The 14,862-nt window shown below is 45.2% G+C and overlaps 1 protein-coding gene across 5 annotated transcripts; it reads right to left on the bottom strand.

The window, feature by feature from the left end:
* Window positions 1–898: 898 nt before the first annotated feature.
* On the bottom strand, window positions 899–14,680 carry LOC309332414 (protein HIDE1). Of its 5 annotated transcripts, none has more exons than XM_081845610.1 (8): window positions 13,868–13,993; window positions 10,841–11,164; window positions 8,567–8,620; window positions 8,236–8,328; window positions 5,637–5,661; window positions 4,875–4,929; window positions 3,605–3,642; window positions 899–1,292 (listed from the first exon to the last, which is right to left on the bottom strand). In XM_081845610.1, the coding sequence occupies exons 1-8, from the start codon at window positions 13,914–13,916 to the stop codon at window positions 1,286–1,288; spliced, it is 645 nt and encodes a 214-aa protein (XP_081701736.1). In that variant the 5' UTR covers window positions 13,917–13,993; the 3' UTR covers window positions 899–1,285. The 5 variants fall into 5 exon arrangements, with proteins under 5 accessions (XP_081701736.1, XP_081701735.1, XP_081701733.1 ...); XM_081845609.1 differs by having other exon boundaries at window positions 900–1,292; window positions 4,886–4,929; XM_081845607.1 differs by lacking the exon at window positions 899–1,292 and adding an exon at window positions 2,812–3,306 and having other exon boundaries at window positions 4,886–4,929; window positions 13,868–14,680.
* Window positions 14,681–14,862: the final 182 nt, after the last annotated feature.

Below are 14,862 nucleotides of genomic sequence, written 5' to 3'. Positions count from 1 at the left end.
TCTGAGTTCCTTGGAGGAAGGGCAGGGTGAAAATAAAGGAAATAACAAGTGAAATGGGATTGAGCCCATTCATCTGTGCAAATTAACTGACCAGCATCATTCTTGGTATCTGTCTCCATTCGTGGACCTCGCTTAGGCTGAATTTCAAGATAATTCCTCCTTGCACCATGAGCCCTGAAAGCCAACTTATAGGTAAATGGTAAAAGTATGGTAAAGGACCCCTGGATGGTTAAGTCCAGTCAAAGGCGACTATGGGGTTGTGGCACTCATCTCACTTTCAGGCCGAGGGAGCCGGCGTTTGTCCACAGACAGCTTTCCGAGTCATGTGGCCAGCATGACTGAACCACTTCTGGTGCAACGGGACACCGTGACGGAAACCAGCACAGAAACGCTGTCTACCTTCCCACCAAAGTGGTACCTGTTTATCTACTTGCACCGGCGTGCTTTCGAACTGCTAGGTTGGCAGGACCTGGGACAGAGCAATGGGAGCTCACCCCGTCACAGGGATTTGAACCGCCGACCTTCCAATCAGCAAGCCCAAGAGGCTCAGTGGTTTAGACCACAGCGCCACCCACATCCTGAAATACCAACTTATAACACCATAAAAAGGTAAAGGGACCCCTGACAGTTAAGTCTAGTTGTGAACGACTCTGGGATTGCGGCGTTTGTCCGCTCCGCAGACAGTTTTTCTGGGTCATGTGGCCAGCATGACTAAGCTGCTTCTGGCAAAACCAGAGCAGCAGACGGAAACGCCGTTTACCTTCCCGATGGAGTGGTACCTATTTATCTACTTGCACTTTTTGGCGTGCTTTCGAACTGCTAGGTTGGCAGGAGCTGGGACAGAGCTCACCCCGTTGCGGGGATTTGAATCAGCAAGCCCTAGGCTTAGTGGTTTAGACCATAGTCACTCCTTAATGAGCTGGTACATTCCTTGCAGTGGTCAGTAGACTTTCCTCAAACATAGCTGCTTAAATAGAAAGGCTCAGTGTGACACACAGATGAGCTCCACTTTCTTTTTGGGGTGTTTGCGTGCGTTAGAATATGCTTCTCATTTTCACTGAGACAGAAAACAGCTTCAAGAGATTATGCTGAAGCCAAATACATCTGCCAAGCTGCTTGGTCCATCTTCTGCCCCCATACAGGTTGAAAAAGTAGGTTTTACGCTGGAAAGGGAATCTAAGATGCAGAGGAAAGAGAAGCACAGCTGAAGAACACAGGGTCACCGCTGCTGTTGTCACCAGAGCTCAGAGCCCCCCTTCTTGGCATCAGATGTCCTAGACCTCGCTCACTTCCTAGCAAGGCAAACAAACAGAAGTTTAAATCCAGAAACACTCCAAAAGAATGGCACCTTCTATCTGGATTCAAAACTGGATGCTGCAGACTGCAAACTGGGAAAGAGAGGAATCTCCACGGTCCCTGCAGCCCAGATTTTGTGGAGCCCCTTGCTTTAGGATGCTGCAATGTTGCACTGCATCCTGAAATTTTTTTGCCGTTAGGTGTCTATGCCTCTCCATGTGACTCTCTTAAGAGGTGCATGCTGTCTGAGAACATTTGCATTTATTTATTTAACATCCCACCCTTCCTCCCAGAGGGGCCCTGGGAAGTATAAGAGGCCAGCTGAATTAAGCCAAAGGCCCATCTAGCCCAAAACTCTTTTCACAGTGGCCAACCAGGTGCATACAGGAATCCTGCAAGCCAAATCTGCTCACAAGAGTACTCTCTTCCAACTACAATTGCCAGCAACTAGCATTCAGAGGTGGGCTGCCTCCGATAGTGGAAGTATAACACTGCAGTGGCAGCTGGTGAAAGGTAAAAAGGTAAAGGACCCCTGGACGGTTAAGTCCAGTCAAAGGCGACTATGGGTTTTGCGGTGCTCATCTCGCTTTCAGGCCGAGGAAGCCGGCGTTTGTCCACAGACAGCTTTCCGGGTCATGTGGCCAGCAGGACTAAACCGCTTCTGGCGCAATGGGACACCGTGACGGAAACCAGAGCACATGGAAACGCCGTTTACCTTCCCACCACAGCAGTACCTATTTATCTACTTGACTGGCGTGCTTTCGAGCTGCTAGGTTGGCAGGAGCAATTGATAGCCACACCTTCCACAAATTTGTCCCCAGAGTTCCTTAGCCACTGCTGGCATTTCCTGTGCGCAGGGTGCAGCAGGGTGGCCTTGGGTCCCCAGGGGCTGCTGGACTACAACTCCCATCATCCCTAGCTACCAGGACTAGGGATGATGGGAGTTGTAGTCCAACAACGTCTGGGGACCCAAGATTGAGAAAGGCTGCAACAGGGTATGGCAGCAGATTAGCAGTAGGGAGAAGCATACTCTCCAACGTTTTCTCACCCAAATCCAGAGCATACCCCGCCCTGCCGTCACCCCACCCCACAGCGTTGTTCATGTTGTTGCCTGTTGAGTGAAGGCAACTGACTAATTTACATGTATGCAAGTGAAGGATCAGTAGTAACCATCTTAGCTGGACCAAAAGAGCAGCCTGCCTGATGGACCAGTTTGCCTGACAAAGGAACAGTTGGAAAATATTGTGCAAGCCACTGCAGATACCAGTTTCTTCTCAGTAAGAGCTTATGCCACAACAGATATGTTCATTAGTCTTTAATGTGCCCCAGAATGCACTATTGCTTTTGATCCTGGAAAGTTATTCTGAATTTCCCAGTGTTTTTGGAAGGTAGGTTTTGGTTGCAGGCACTTAAGGAAAGATTGAGGATATGCGATCTAAATGCTGCTGTTTTCAGCAGAATAAAAACAAAAGCTGTTCTTTTTGTCTCAAACATGCAAATGTGCAGGCAATTGCATTATTTCTGAAGGTTAAGTCACCCAGTTTTTATTCATCTCCTTCCAGTCTTGCCACAGTCCCAGAGCTGAAGAACTCTCAAAGTTCATCATTGTTTCTACTTTTCCCAAATCAGAAATTCCAGAAATGGATGAAATCAGCAACATCTTCCCCACCTCCACATGACCCAAGTTCTGAATGTGTGATTGGCAGTGGAAGAGAACTTATAAAGGTGAAGATGGAACTTTGTGATGGCAGGGACCAGGAGACTCTGGCCAAAAACGGTCGATGAACTCTGTTTCTGTTGATGATCTGAGAGGAACAACTTGCAGGGTATTGATGTCAGGGAGGAAGATTATCAGAGAGATCCTGAGCCATGTGATCACATGAAAGGTCATTCTGATCCTCTAAAAGTACAAAAATCTGGCTTTTCCACAGAGCAGCGGGATGAAAGTCTTGTACTTGTAGCTGACGAGATCCAAGCACCGTTGTTCTCTATAGTTTCCTGGTCCGTTTTCTTGCGAGATAAAAATGCCAAGATGGAGATAGATTAAGGAGACAAAAAATACTAGAATGGGGAGAGCTAAACCATGGGGATGAGCTCTACATAACAGCCAAATCACCATTAAATTTCTCTCTCTCGTGATACGTTGGATGCCATAACATATATCCTTGCTACCCAGCTCTTTTTGTGACTGCCTTAGGGTTATTTCTAGCCATGGAGAGACTGCTTTATAATAGCCCACAGAACTCTCTGATCTCAATTCCTAAAAGCAACTAGATTCCAACTTCTGGCTCCCATGTTAACAACTTACCATTGTAATAGTGTACATGGAGTTATCAAAGGATGTCTCTGCGGAAGAAGCAGCGTGAACAAGGTTACTTGATAACTGAATAAACTTTAGTTACACAAATGTCTTAACATCTAAAAGCAACCAAACAGCACTTGTGATATCTTCTTTTCATTGATCATGTTGGATCACACAGAATCAAGGAAGTTATGACATGTAGTGGTAAGATTATCAACACCAGCTCTAATTCCTTTTCAGTGAACTGATGGGTGTAATCTTTGTTCTTTCAGTGAAAAAAAAGGAAAGGGGGTGGAAAGCATTCAGTACAAATGAATTAAAAAGTTATTCTGCTACTTTACTTTCTGTCCCTCCCTTCCCTCTGGAACTTTCCACTGTCAGCACAGCAACATAACATAGGAACAAGGTTTCTCTTACAGTAGTCTAAAGGTAAAGGGACCCCTGACCATTAGGTCCAGTCGTGGCCGACTCTGGGGCTGCGGCGCTCATCTCACTTTATTGGCCGAGGGAGCCGGCGTACAGCTTTCAGGTCATGTGGCCAGCATGACTAAGCCGCTTCTGGCGAACCAGAGCAGCGCACAGAAACGCTGTTTACCTTCCCGCCGAAGCGGTACCTATTTATCTACTTGCACTTTGATGTGCTTTTTGAACCGCTAGGTTGGATTTGAACCGCCGACCTTCTGAACGGCAAGTCCTAGGCTCTGTAGTTTAACCCACAGCGCCACCCGCGTCCCTACAGTAGTCTAGAGATGTCAATAATAGGAATGGAACACAGTATGTAATATGCCTGCATCTCCCCCTGTTTGTGGAGTATGGCTTTGGCCTGGAGAGAACTTGTTTTGCTAAGGCAAAGCTTTCTTTTTTCTGGGCATTGGGCCACCAACATGAGCAGTAGTCCTTTCCTCCTCTCTTCCTGGCTTTGTCTGCTTTTAACTGGGCCAGACTCATTTTTCACCTGTATTTCTTCAGTTCCTGATGTAAATAATACGTTGCCAATGATAAGCAAACCATCACTTGCAAAATCTGGGTTGTGATGCGAAGTGAATGGGCTCCTCTCTTTTGCGTGCCAATGCATATAAAGCTGCATAGACCTGCTCAGGAATAAGAGCACAACCGATATCCTTGACCCCATTGCTGGGTCTTGTCCCAAGCTCAGCATTCAGGTGGTATTTGTGACCACTGATCTCTCTAGGCTGATGCTTCACCTGCCTCTGATACACAAATACAAACAGAAGCAGCCACGGAAAATGTGCAGTCACACGTCCTTGGCACTTACATTTAACATACCTGTGGTGGGGTAGCTTGCTTCTGTCCAGCAGGAGTCCAGTACCCTAAGCAAATAAATATATATATAACTAACGGGAATATTTTGCAATTCTGCAGTACTTGTTAGCTCTCCCAAAGAAAGCTGCTGAGAGTTACTGCCTACATTAGTTTCCCACCTGGCTAATTTATCCTAATTTATCAGGTTTGATTTATCCTTTCAGGCACAGGGACAAGACCCCGTTTCCTGGGTCTGTTGTATGGACAAGTGGATTTCAACTCGGGCAAGCTCTGCCCTCTGCTGCATGGAGTGTGGTGATTGCTATAAGCAAGGCTACTTGTTCGCCCTTCACTCTTTCTAGGACAAGCATCTAATATAACCCCTTTGTGTTCCGTGTTGCTTTTCTATTGTGCCTGGATAGCTTAGTTGGTTAGAGCGTGGTGCTGATAATGCCAAGGTTGCAGGTTCAATCCCTGGACAGCTGTATATTCCTGCATTGCAGGGGGCTGGACTAGATGATCCTCAGGGTCCCTTCCAACTCTACGGTTCTTTGATACTCACCCCTTAGCTGGGGAAAACTTTCTTCAAGCAAGCCCCTCAGGAGAAACATCCACAAGGGGAAAAGCTACTCTCTGCCTCTGCCCAGATAACTCCATACTCTAGCCAGGCACAGGTTTGCCCCACTGCACCCCCCAACTTTCAGGACACATCGGAAATATTTCACCTCGACCAAAGTTTTTTGAAACTGCATAAATGGGAATGAGCTCCTCTCACCTTTGCTTCTTTCTTCTCTCTTTAACTAGTAAAATGGGGAGAAACAAGAGGGAAGTATCAGAAAAGGAAATGCAGACTTGTCATTATTAGGCACTCTGAAGGTACAAAGTCCCTACTGCTTGTGTCCAGTTGAGGGCTGCAATTTTAACAACAACAACCTTATATGCCCCCCCCATCTGACTGGGTTGCCCCAGCCACTCTGGCCAGCTCCAAACAAAAAATAGTAAAGGCACAGTACAACATCACACACTAAAAGCTTCCCTGAACAGGGCTGCCTTCAGATGTCTTTTAAAAATCACCTAGCTGTTTACCTGTTTGAGAGGGTGTTCCACAGAGTGGGTGCAACCACCCCAAAGGCCCTCTGCCTGGTTCCCTCTAACTCCGCTTCTTGCAGTGAGGGAACCGTCAGAAGGCCCTTGGAGCTGGACCTCAGTGTCTGGGCTGGACAGTGGGGGTGGAGATGCATGCCATACTTATGGCATACGTCACCCAGCTTGTGACCCTCTAGGAGTTATAAACTTCCTGCCTTTTACCCCCATGCATAACAATGGCTTCTCTTACCGCCCTGCAGATACCTGGGCATACATTGTTCTGTCCTTGCGGGCCCCTTCATAGCCAGCTCTAGGCCTTATTCCTAACAGAGATCCGGGCGTTTCAAGAGCATGCACCCAACGAGAGGGGTTGTTGATGTGTGCAGCAGCCACGCTTCCCTGCCATCTGCACACGTTTTGGCAATCCACTTCACACACTGGCCAGATGTGGAAATGGCAAGGTGTGGGGATGGGGGCATTTTTACCTTGACAAGGATTAACTAACTGGATACATAGCTGTCAACATTTCCCTTTTCTTGCTAGGAATCCTATTCAGAATAAGGGAATTTCCCTAAAAAAAAAGGGGGGGAAATGTTGACAGCTATGAACCGGAACTGTGTCAGCAATGTGAATACTAAGGTGAAACTACTCAGAGGTGGCGTGTGGTGAAATTTTTCATAGGAGAACAGATAGGGCCTCAGGCACCAGCTTGCAAGGGCAATGGTGGGGGTGGGGGATGGAGAAATGTCACACATACGAGCATCTTTCCAGGCTTTGGGAAGGAGGAGCCACGCCTCTGACAGGATGCTGAAGACCTCCTGCCTCCTACCCAAAATCAGTCAGGCTGTGGGAAGGTGGCAGGAGGGCTCTTGGACCCTGTCTGGAGCATCATGCCTCCATCCCTAAGCAAGGTAGAAGCTTCCCAGGCTTTGGGAAGGAGGCACCAGACTTTAAGACTTAAATACTCTAATGTACCAGGAACATTTGGGGGACTGGCCTAGTCTGCCATGTTCACTGACCGCGCACCACCACTAGTAAGAAACTGTACCTAGTGTTTCCTGCAACACCATTGGACCCTTTAGCATTTATGAGGCATTGCTTTCCATAATCAGCTGGAAGTGGCTTTAAAATGGTGTTTCTACATGGCAATTAATAATAAAACTTTATTATTTAGTAATGCTTAGCCGCATGGCCAGAACACTGCTATAATATTTACTCAGAAGTAAGTCCCATTCAGCAAAGGTCCTCTTCAGTTTCCCCTTTAACTAGAAGCTTCCTCTTTGCGTCTTCTGTCCCTATATTAGCCCCGTTCAGCTAAATTGTTCCTTAGTCAGTTCCTGTTTGCTGCTGGAGTGGGGGGCTAATTACTGGTCTCCTCTCTGCAGCTAAAGTTTTTTTTAATTGGAATTTGTTTTTAATTGAAACAAATATGGGGAAAATACACAATAAAGAAAAAAAGATGCAAAAATAAGTATTCACATATTCTACACAATACCCAGACATGGTAGCAGTGTTGGTCCATAAGAAAAAAACCTCAGAAATTTATAGTTGGATGATATCTTTATTAGGACCAACCAAAATGTCACAATCTGGTGGCAAGCTTCTGATCAGAAGAGATGTTACAGGAAGCAAGGGATGAGGAGGATGATACTAATATTCATTTTCTTTTTAAACACACAGTTGCAATTAGATGAAACAGTGGTTTTTTTTAAACAAGATATTTCTTTGGCTGCAAAGAGGAAACCAGTAATTAAAATATTCTGCCTCTCTGCATAAAAACAGTACGGTAACTGATTAATTCAAGACCAATCTCACAGTGAATGGGAAGGAACTAACTACAGAGGTTACAAGGAGGAAACTTCTAATTAAAGACACAGTAGCCCTAGAAAGCCATAATAGTGCTGTTCCTGCTCATATTGTATATTACTAAAGAAAAACATTGGTCTGCAATGGGCTGATAATGATGTCATCTGGATTCTCCATTTAAGAAAGTAATTACCTTACAGAGCAGAAAGAATATAAATCTTTCAGATATTTTACAGCTAAAGCTTGTCTAGTAGTATAACCCCCTCATCCAGTTTTCCATCACTGTCGCATATCGTGCACTCACGGTTAGGGACTGTTTTGGCAAAATCTTTGTCGTCAAGTAATATACCAAGAGGCCACAAAGTGAAACAGGGTCTGTAAGAAAGTCCTAGAGGTTTCCAACCTAGGCTAGGCATCATCCTTATTGGCCAGTGCCCTTAAACAGGAAGATTAGACATATTCATTTTCTGAATTCCACATACAGCGTCTCAATGCAACTGCGGCCACCAGCAGGATCACAGCCAGGAGCAGTACTCCAACTACACTCAGGACAACGGGGAGAACCCAGAATGGACCTGGAAATGGAGGGAGCAGGTCAGCTACAGTTAATGCAAGAGAACAAAGCAAGAAAATACAAACCTACTTTTCTGGAGTGTGGAGCAGTGTGTGTGTGTGTATTTGTTCTCTTTCTCTCCCCATCCTGCCCCGGGTAAGCTCCAAAAGGCCTTTCGGCTGCACTTCCGTGCATCTTTCCCCAAACATTTCCCCAGCAGCCCTCTGACACGTTTCCCAAACACTCACTGCTTATCCTACCTTTTGAATCAGAGCTCGGCTGAACTGTTGGAGGGAAAGTGGTCAAGCTGGACGCTGAAACAAAAAGAAAAAGAAGAGATGACTGGGCAGTTTTTCCTTTTTGAGAGGAATGCATAAATGTAAAAGAAAAAGTGGTTTGCTAAAACCAGTCATCTCCCCACCCTTCCAAGAGCCAAACATGCTCTCTAGGAACAGAAAAAAGGGTGCTTCCAGATAATTAAAAGATCCAGTTTTTCTGTGGGCACATTTGGTACATCAGCTTCTACATATTCTGGCTTTCTTTCAGTCATGGACTGCAATGATCCTAGGCAGGCAGGCAAGCCCCAATAAGAAGTAATGAGTCTCCGGCAGTTTTATGTATGTTTATTTACAAAAAAACACATCCGGAGCATGGCTTCTCACCTGCTCACATTGACGATAGTTGGTCAGTCTGAATCTTTGCCCCTCCCACAGCAGGAAGGAAGCCAAACTCCCGCCCTTCCCCTCTTGCCCTTCTGTTGTCTTCTGATCTTATTTTTCACTAGACTTTCACTTGATACACTCTCAGTCCTCTGCTTATCTGCTGATTGCCTAGCAACACTCTGGCTGCCTCCTAACTCTCCCGCTTCTTGAGAATGAACAGTGTCTTCTTCTGGAAGCGGGAGTCAAACTGCCCCTTCTTGGCTCTGTCAGCCAGCTCTCATCTGCAGAGTCTGTCTCTCTCTCACTTAACTCAATTTCTGAGCCTGACTCTTCCCCTGCGCTCTGGTAAGCCACGTTCCTGACATGGGTATTGATTGCTATTCCACTGCTCGTGAGTCACACCAGTGGGCAGAGCTTAATAGAATGTCTCCAGGTTGTGTTTTCCTGCCCATCCCCAAAGTCACTCCACCCTGGACTTGCACTACCAATTAAAATTTATACAAAATTTATACATACACTGTTGTGGTGCAACGGTTAAAGTGTTGATCTAGAACCCATTCAGCCACAAAGCTCAATGGGTTTCATAGATCAATTTAATCTTTCTTTACGGCTTGTTTGTGTTTCCTTTCTGTCCCATCACCTTCCAGGGAGAGAAATCATGATCCTCTGCATACTATCTAAACTGCCCAGCACTTCTAAGAATACCAGGCCAGGGTTTGTTTTTTTTAAGAGGAGGGCTTAAGAAATGAATCAGTGGTGGTCCCTTTTAGGGCTCCAGCAGGTTTCCAAGTTTGTCAGGTGCTAATTGCAGGCCCTGACCAATATTGTGAAAACCCGGCCAGAGCAAGGGATATCCCTACCAAGGTATAGCTCAGTTGGTAGAGCATGAGACTCTTAATCTCTGGGTCATGGTTTTGAGACCATGAGTGAAAGATTCCTGCATTGCAGGGGGTTGGACTAGATGACACTTATGGTCCCTTCCAACTCCATGAGTCTGTGATTCTGTGAACATATTCCAAACCTTTTCCCTTTAGCAATGGTTCTCCAAGGTTGTGGCACGCAACACTGACGTGGCAGAAGAGGATGGCAAGTGTGGTGGAGAAGATTCAAGGACAATCAAAGAAGCATTTTAACATTTCAGTGCATTATAGTATCCAGGCATGTCCAAAGTCTGTTTTGGGGGTTGTTTGGTTCAATCCGGCCTATCCTAAAAAACCTCAACAATTTCAATAATAATAATAATAAAAAGCTCAACAGTTTTGGGATAAAATCATAAAAAGGTCAACAACTTCAATCCTAAATCCTAAAAGCACAACTTTGGTCGGCCCTCACGGCCCTTCACTTCATCAAATCTGGCCCTCTTTGAAAAAAGTTTGGACACCACTGGAACATATTCTATGTTATAAATCAAGCATTGCTAGGAATTGTGTGCCCCCCCCCCGGTGTATTTCATTCATACTGTATATATATTTGTTGTGGCGTGAGCAAATTTTTATTTTGGAAGTGTGACCCAGAGGGGGGGAAGTTTGGGAACCTCTGGCCTAGAATCCAAAAGTCCAGACTCTCACCATACTATGTAGACCAGGACTTTCCAACCTTTTCATGCCAATGACACATTTTAGACATGCATCATTCAGTTTTCCTAGCAAACCGGAGGTTAAACTAACCCCTTTCCAGCCCCAGGAGGAGCACAGGAAGTGTTCACACAACACACCTAAACACTGCAGCTGACACACTAATGTGTCACGACATACAGTTTGGAAAGCTCTGGTGTTGCCTCTACAATGGGGTATGATGTGGATCACGGATTGCAAGCAGTGCGGGTGCAACCAATCCCCCAAAATGAGCTCATCAAGCTTTGGTAGCACTCACCTTCCACTGTAATCTCAAGGAGGTTGCTAAACTCAGACGGTTTCAACGCACTTCCATTGTAGACGCCAAACTGGCACTTGTACTGCCCTCCATCACTGCGAGTGATGTTCTCCAGAAGGAAAATAACTTGGTGCTGTGCTTCTGCGGCATGCACAACCTGCAGCGGCTCCCTGTGGCTCACCTTGAACAAATAAAACAAGGCATCCTTGTACTGCCTGGGTGCCAAACAAACAATCTTAATGGAGTCTCCTTCGTTGAGTATGTCGGAAAGCACATCCAGAAAAATAAGTGGAGAGGGAAGAAGGCTGGAAGCCACCAAAGAGCCTGAAACAGCACAATGGAAAGAGTGAGGTTTCAATAATAATAATAATAATAATAATAATAATAATAATAATAATAATGCAGTTTCATCAGTAACGAGGTGGTACTTTCAAAAGGCACAGCCAAGTGATTGTACGAATAGGAATCTGCTGAAGCAATGCTAGTCTTTCCTACAGCAGATGTGGTATAGATGTCCACCTTGTCTTGATCAGTTTTTGTGAGCTCTCAAATCATGAAAAAAAACAAAACCCAGGCATAAGTATTATGGTCAAATTTTCAGAAAATTCAGAGCTGGTGTTCTTAGACTGGGTGGGTGGGGTGGGGTGTTCTTTGGGTGCTTTCAGACTGGCTGTCTAGTTAAGGCTGTTTCCACCTTGGGCATTTACTGTGGAATAACCAGCCTTTTAAGAGGACATAACATAATGATCAAAACACCCTGCCCCAATATTTTTCCTGTCAAACTTCTGTCACCCTGCTTCCAAGCTCAGGAAACCCAACATTCATGTATCGATACAAATCTCTTTCTTTTCCCTTCTTGTTCAAATTCTTTCACTTTATCTGTCCACTGAAAATTTTCAATAAAATATAAATGTTTGGAATTGCCTGCCACTCAAGCCTTTTTCCTGCCCTTTGCTCTGAATGCTGTAACTTCCCCTTTCCAACAATTACTACATCAGAGGGGCCTGTTCTTGCCCTCCTTTTCTGCTCAGGTCTTCAAGTTAGAGAAGCAGTACAGCAAACCAATAGACCCCACCTGGAGTCCTGCGTCCAGTTCTGGCCACCACAATTTAAGCAGGATATTGTCATGCTGGAATGTGTGCAGAGGAGGGCAAGCAAGATGATGAAGGGCCTGGAAACCAAGCCTTATGAGAAACGGTTGAGGGAGTGGGTATGTTTAGCCTGGATAAGAGAAGACTGAGAGAAAAGAGGACAGCCAACTTCAAGGGCTGTCACGTGGAGGATGGAGCTAGCTTGTTTTCTCCTACTCCAGATGGTAAGACTGGAACCAATGGCTTCAAGTCACAAGAAAGGAGATTCTGATCAAACATCAGGAAGAACTTTCTGGCGGTAAGAGCTGTTCAACAGCGGAAGGTGGTGGGCTCTCCTTCATTGGAGGTTTTTAAGGACAGGTTGGATGGCCATCTATCAGGGATGCTTTAGCTGAGATTCCTGCATTACAGGGGGTTGGAATAGATGACCCACAGAGCCTAGGACTTGCCGATCAGAAGGTTGGCGGTTCTAATCCCCACGATGGGGTGAGCTTCCGTTGCTCGGTCCCTGCTCCTGCCAACCTAGTACAGTGGTACCTCAGGTTACATACGCTTCAGGTTACAGACTCGGCTAACCCAGAAATATTACCTTGGGTTAAGAACTTTGCTTGAGGGTGAGAACAGAAATCGTGCTCCAGCGGCGCGGCAGCAGCAGGAGGCCCCATTAGATAAAGTGGTGCTTCAGGTTAAGAACAGTTTCAGGTTAAGAATAGACCTCCGGAACCAATTAAGTACTTAACCCGAGGTACCACTGTAGTTCGAAAGCACGTGACAGTGCAAGTAGATAAATAGGTAAACTGAGTTTCCGTGCGCTGCTCTGGTTCGGCAGAAGAGGCTTAGTCATGCTGGCTACATGACCCGGAAGCTGTACACCAGCTCCCTCGGCCAATAAAGCGAGATGAGCGCCGCAACCCCAGAGTCGTTCGCAACTGGACCTAACAGTCAGGGGTACCTTTAGGGTCCCTTCCAATTCTACAATTATATGATTCTAACCATTCTATAATGTAACTGCACAGCAGAATCCGTTCAGCTCTGTCACAAAATTAGCTACATATGATGTTGTTGGGCCCCTGGAGGCCAATTCATATTTCTTCCCCTTATGTTGTGAATGCCGCAGAGCAAAATTCACACTATGCTTGCAAGCTTCTCAGCTTGTGAAATGAGCAGTGAACCTACTTTGCCCTTCTTGTGCTTCTAACATCGTTTTAAGAACCTATCCAAATTTTGGCCTTAGGGAAAAGCCTTCCCTAAGGCTTTTTAATATTTATAAAATGCTTTAGTTATTTAGAAAGCTTTTTAACAATAAAAGAAAAAGTACTGATGTTTTGCATTAATGCTTGGGGAAAACATCATCATCAAAATTATATAAACAGGAATCAGCTGTAATATATAAACAAGAATCATATGAAACATGATAAAGATGGCAATGTTTGGTTTTGTGCTCTTGCACACACACCTTACAAAATTCCCTGAAAGTGTGCAACAGGGCACTATCCCAAACTGAATATTATAGAACACTATCAAAAATTCCAGTCTGCTTTGTTTATTTATGACCACTTTCCTTGTCAGATATGAATTTGTTATTTAGGCCACAATTGTGACTACCCGTGTTTTCGCAAAGCCTCATTCCCTCTTCTAATCTTTTTTTTTATTTTTAATTGAGCATTGCAGGCTGTTTAAAAACAAAGAATATTTCCTCACCTTCAGTCCCTCCTCTTTGTAACAGGTCTTCTTAGAATCCCATCCAATGGTTTAGTAAGGCCAAAGGCTACTCGAAAAGTCAACATCTCAGTGTAACATTGACAGTAAGTTGCCTACCGTACAAGCTAACACCTGGTTAGTTTTCCCTCCCTTCATTTTTTCCCCTCTCCCTTTGGGGTAGCTGTCAGAAAGTCCTTGCACAAAAGAAGGCGTTAAAAAATAGCAGAAAACATACCAGCTAGCAGAAGAAAGAGAATTTTCAGATCCATGGTTTTGTGGAGCATTTTGTATCTTTTGTAAACAGAGATGGAAAAAGCCAACTGTTCATTGCAAATTCCTTGCAAGATGTGAAAGAACAAAAAAAAAAAGAGAAGACAATTTGCTTAATGCGGAGTTTCGCCACCTAAGGAGGAAATTGCAATCTGTCCAAAGTTACAAGACCTTTCAACTTCCTGTTGCGAATATGACTTTATTGTTTCCCTCTCAAATCCATTGCCATAACAAATGCACAATCACTGGTTGCTTTGTAACTACTGTAAGAGCTTTCCTATTGTAAAGAGTGTCCTGTCTAGCCCTGCAGAACCCAGAGTGCTCCCTATGACAATGAAACAGGGTGCCATGGGCAGAGATCCAGCACTGTTTAGAATACGCAACCATACCTCCCATGCGGCATTAATGACAGGATTTGTAAGCGAAAAGACAATGGGAAGGCTTTCCCCATTTGCCTCCCTTACAGCAGAGGAATATTTCAGGTCATTGGGAGAGTCAAAATTACTTCAGGATTGCTCTCCTGTACTATTTCAGACACATGGGTTATATATTTAGATATGTGTGCATTTATGAATATTTGTGTGGGTTAAACCACAGAGCCTAGGACTTCCCGATCAGAAGGTTGGCGGTTCGAATCCCCGTGACGGGGTGAGCTGCCGTTGTTCGGTCCCAGCTCCTGCCAACCTAGCAGTTCAAAAGCATGCCAGTTCAAGTAGATAAATAGGTACCGCTCTGGCAGGAAGGTAAATGGCGTTTCCGTGCACTGCTCTGGTTTGGCAGAAGCGGCTTAGTCATGCTGGCCACATGACCCGGAAGCTGTACGCTGGCTCCCTTGGACAATAAAGCGAGATGAGCACTGCAACCCCAGAGTCGTCCACGACTGGACCTAACGGTCAGGGGTACCTTTACCTTTACCTTTATTCTGTATTGGAGACCTTTGAATTCTTCTAACACCTGGAA

The sequence above is a fragment of the Podarcis erhardii genome, assembly GCF_964252035.2.
Source record: "Podarcis erhardii genome assembly, chromosome: 17".
In the NCBI taxonomy this organism is placed as follows: domain Eukaryota; kingdom Metazoa; phylum Chordata; class Lepidosauria; order Squamata; family Lacertidae; genus Podarcis; species Podarcis erhardii.
This window is presented reverse-complemented; position numbering and strand designations above follow the sequence as displayed.

What these genes read in the sequence shown, in the direction of transcription:
- LOC309332414 (XM_081845607.1), bottom strand. Translation starts at nt 13,916, where the DNA reads ATGCTCCACAAAACCATGGATCTGAAAATTCTCTTTCTTCTGCTAGCT. An exon ending in GCCGAGCTCTGATTCAAAAG is followed by an intron (nt 8,329 to 8,566) that starts GTAGGATAAGCA and finishes CTCCATTTCCAG; the next exon opens with GTCCATTCTGGGTTCTCCCC. An exon ending in AGCAAGCTACCCCACCACAG is followed by an intron (nt 3,643 to 4,885) that starts GTATGTTAAATG and finishes CTTCTTCCGCAG; the next exon opens with AGACATCCTTTGATAACTCC.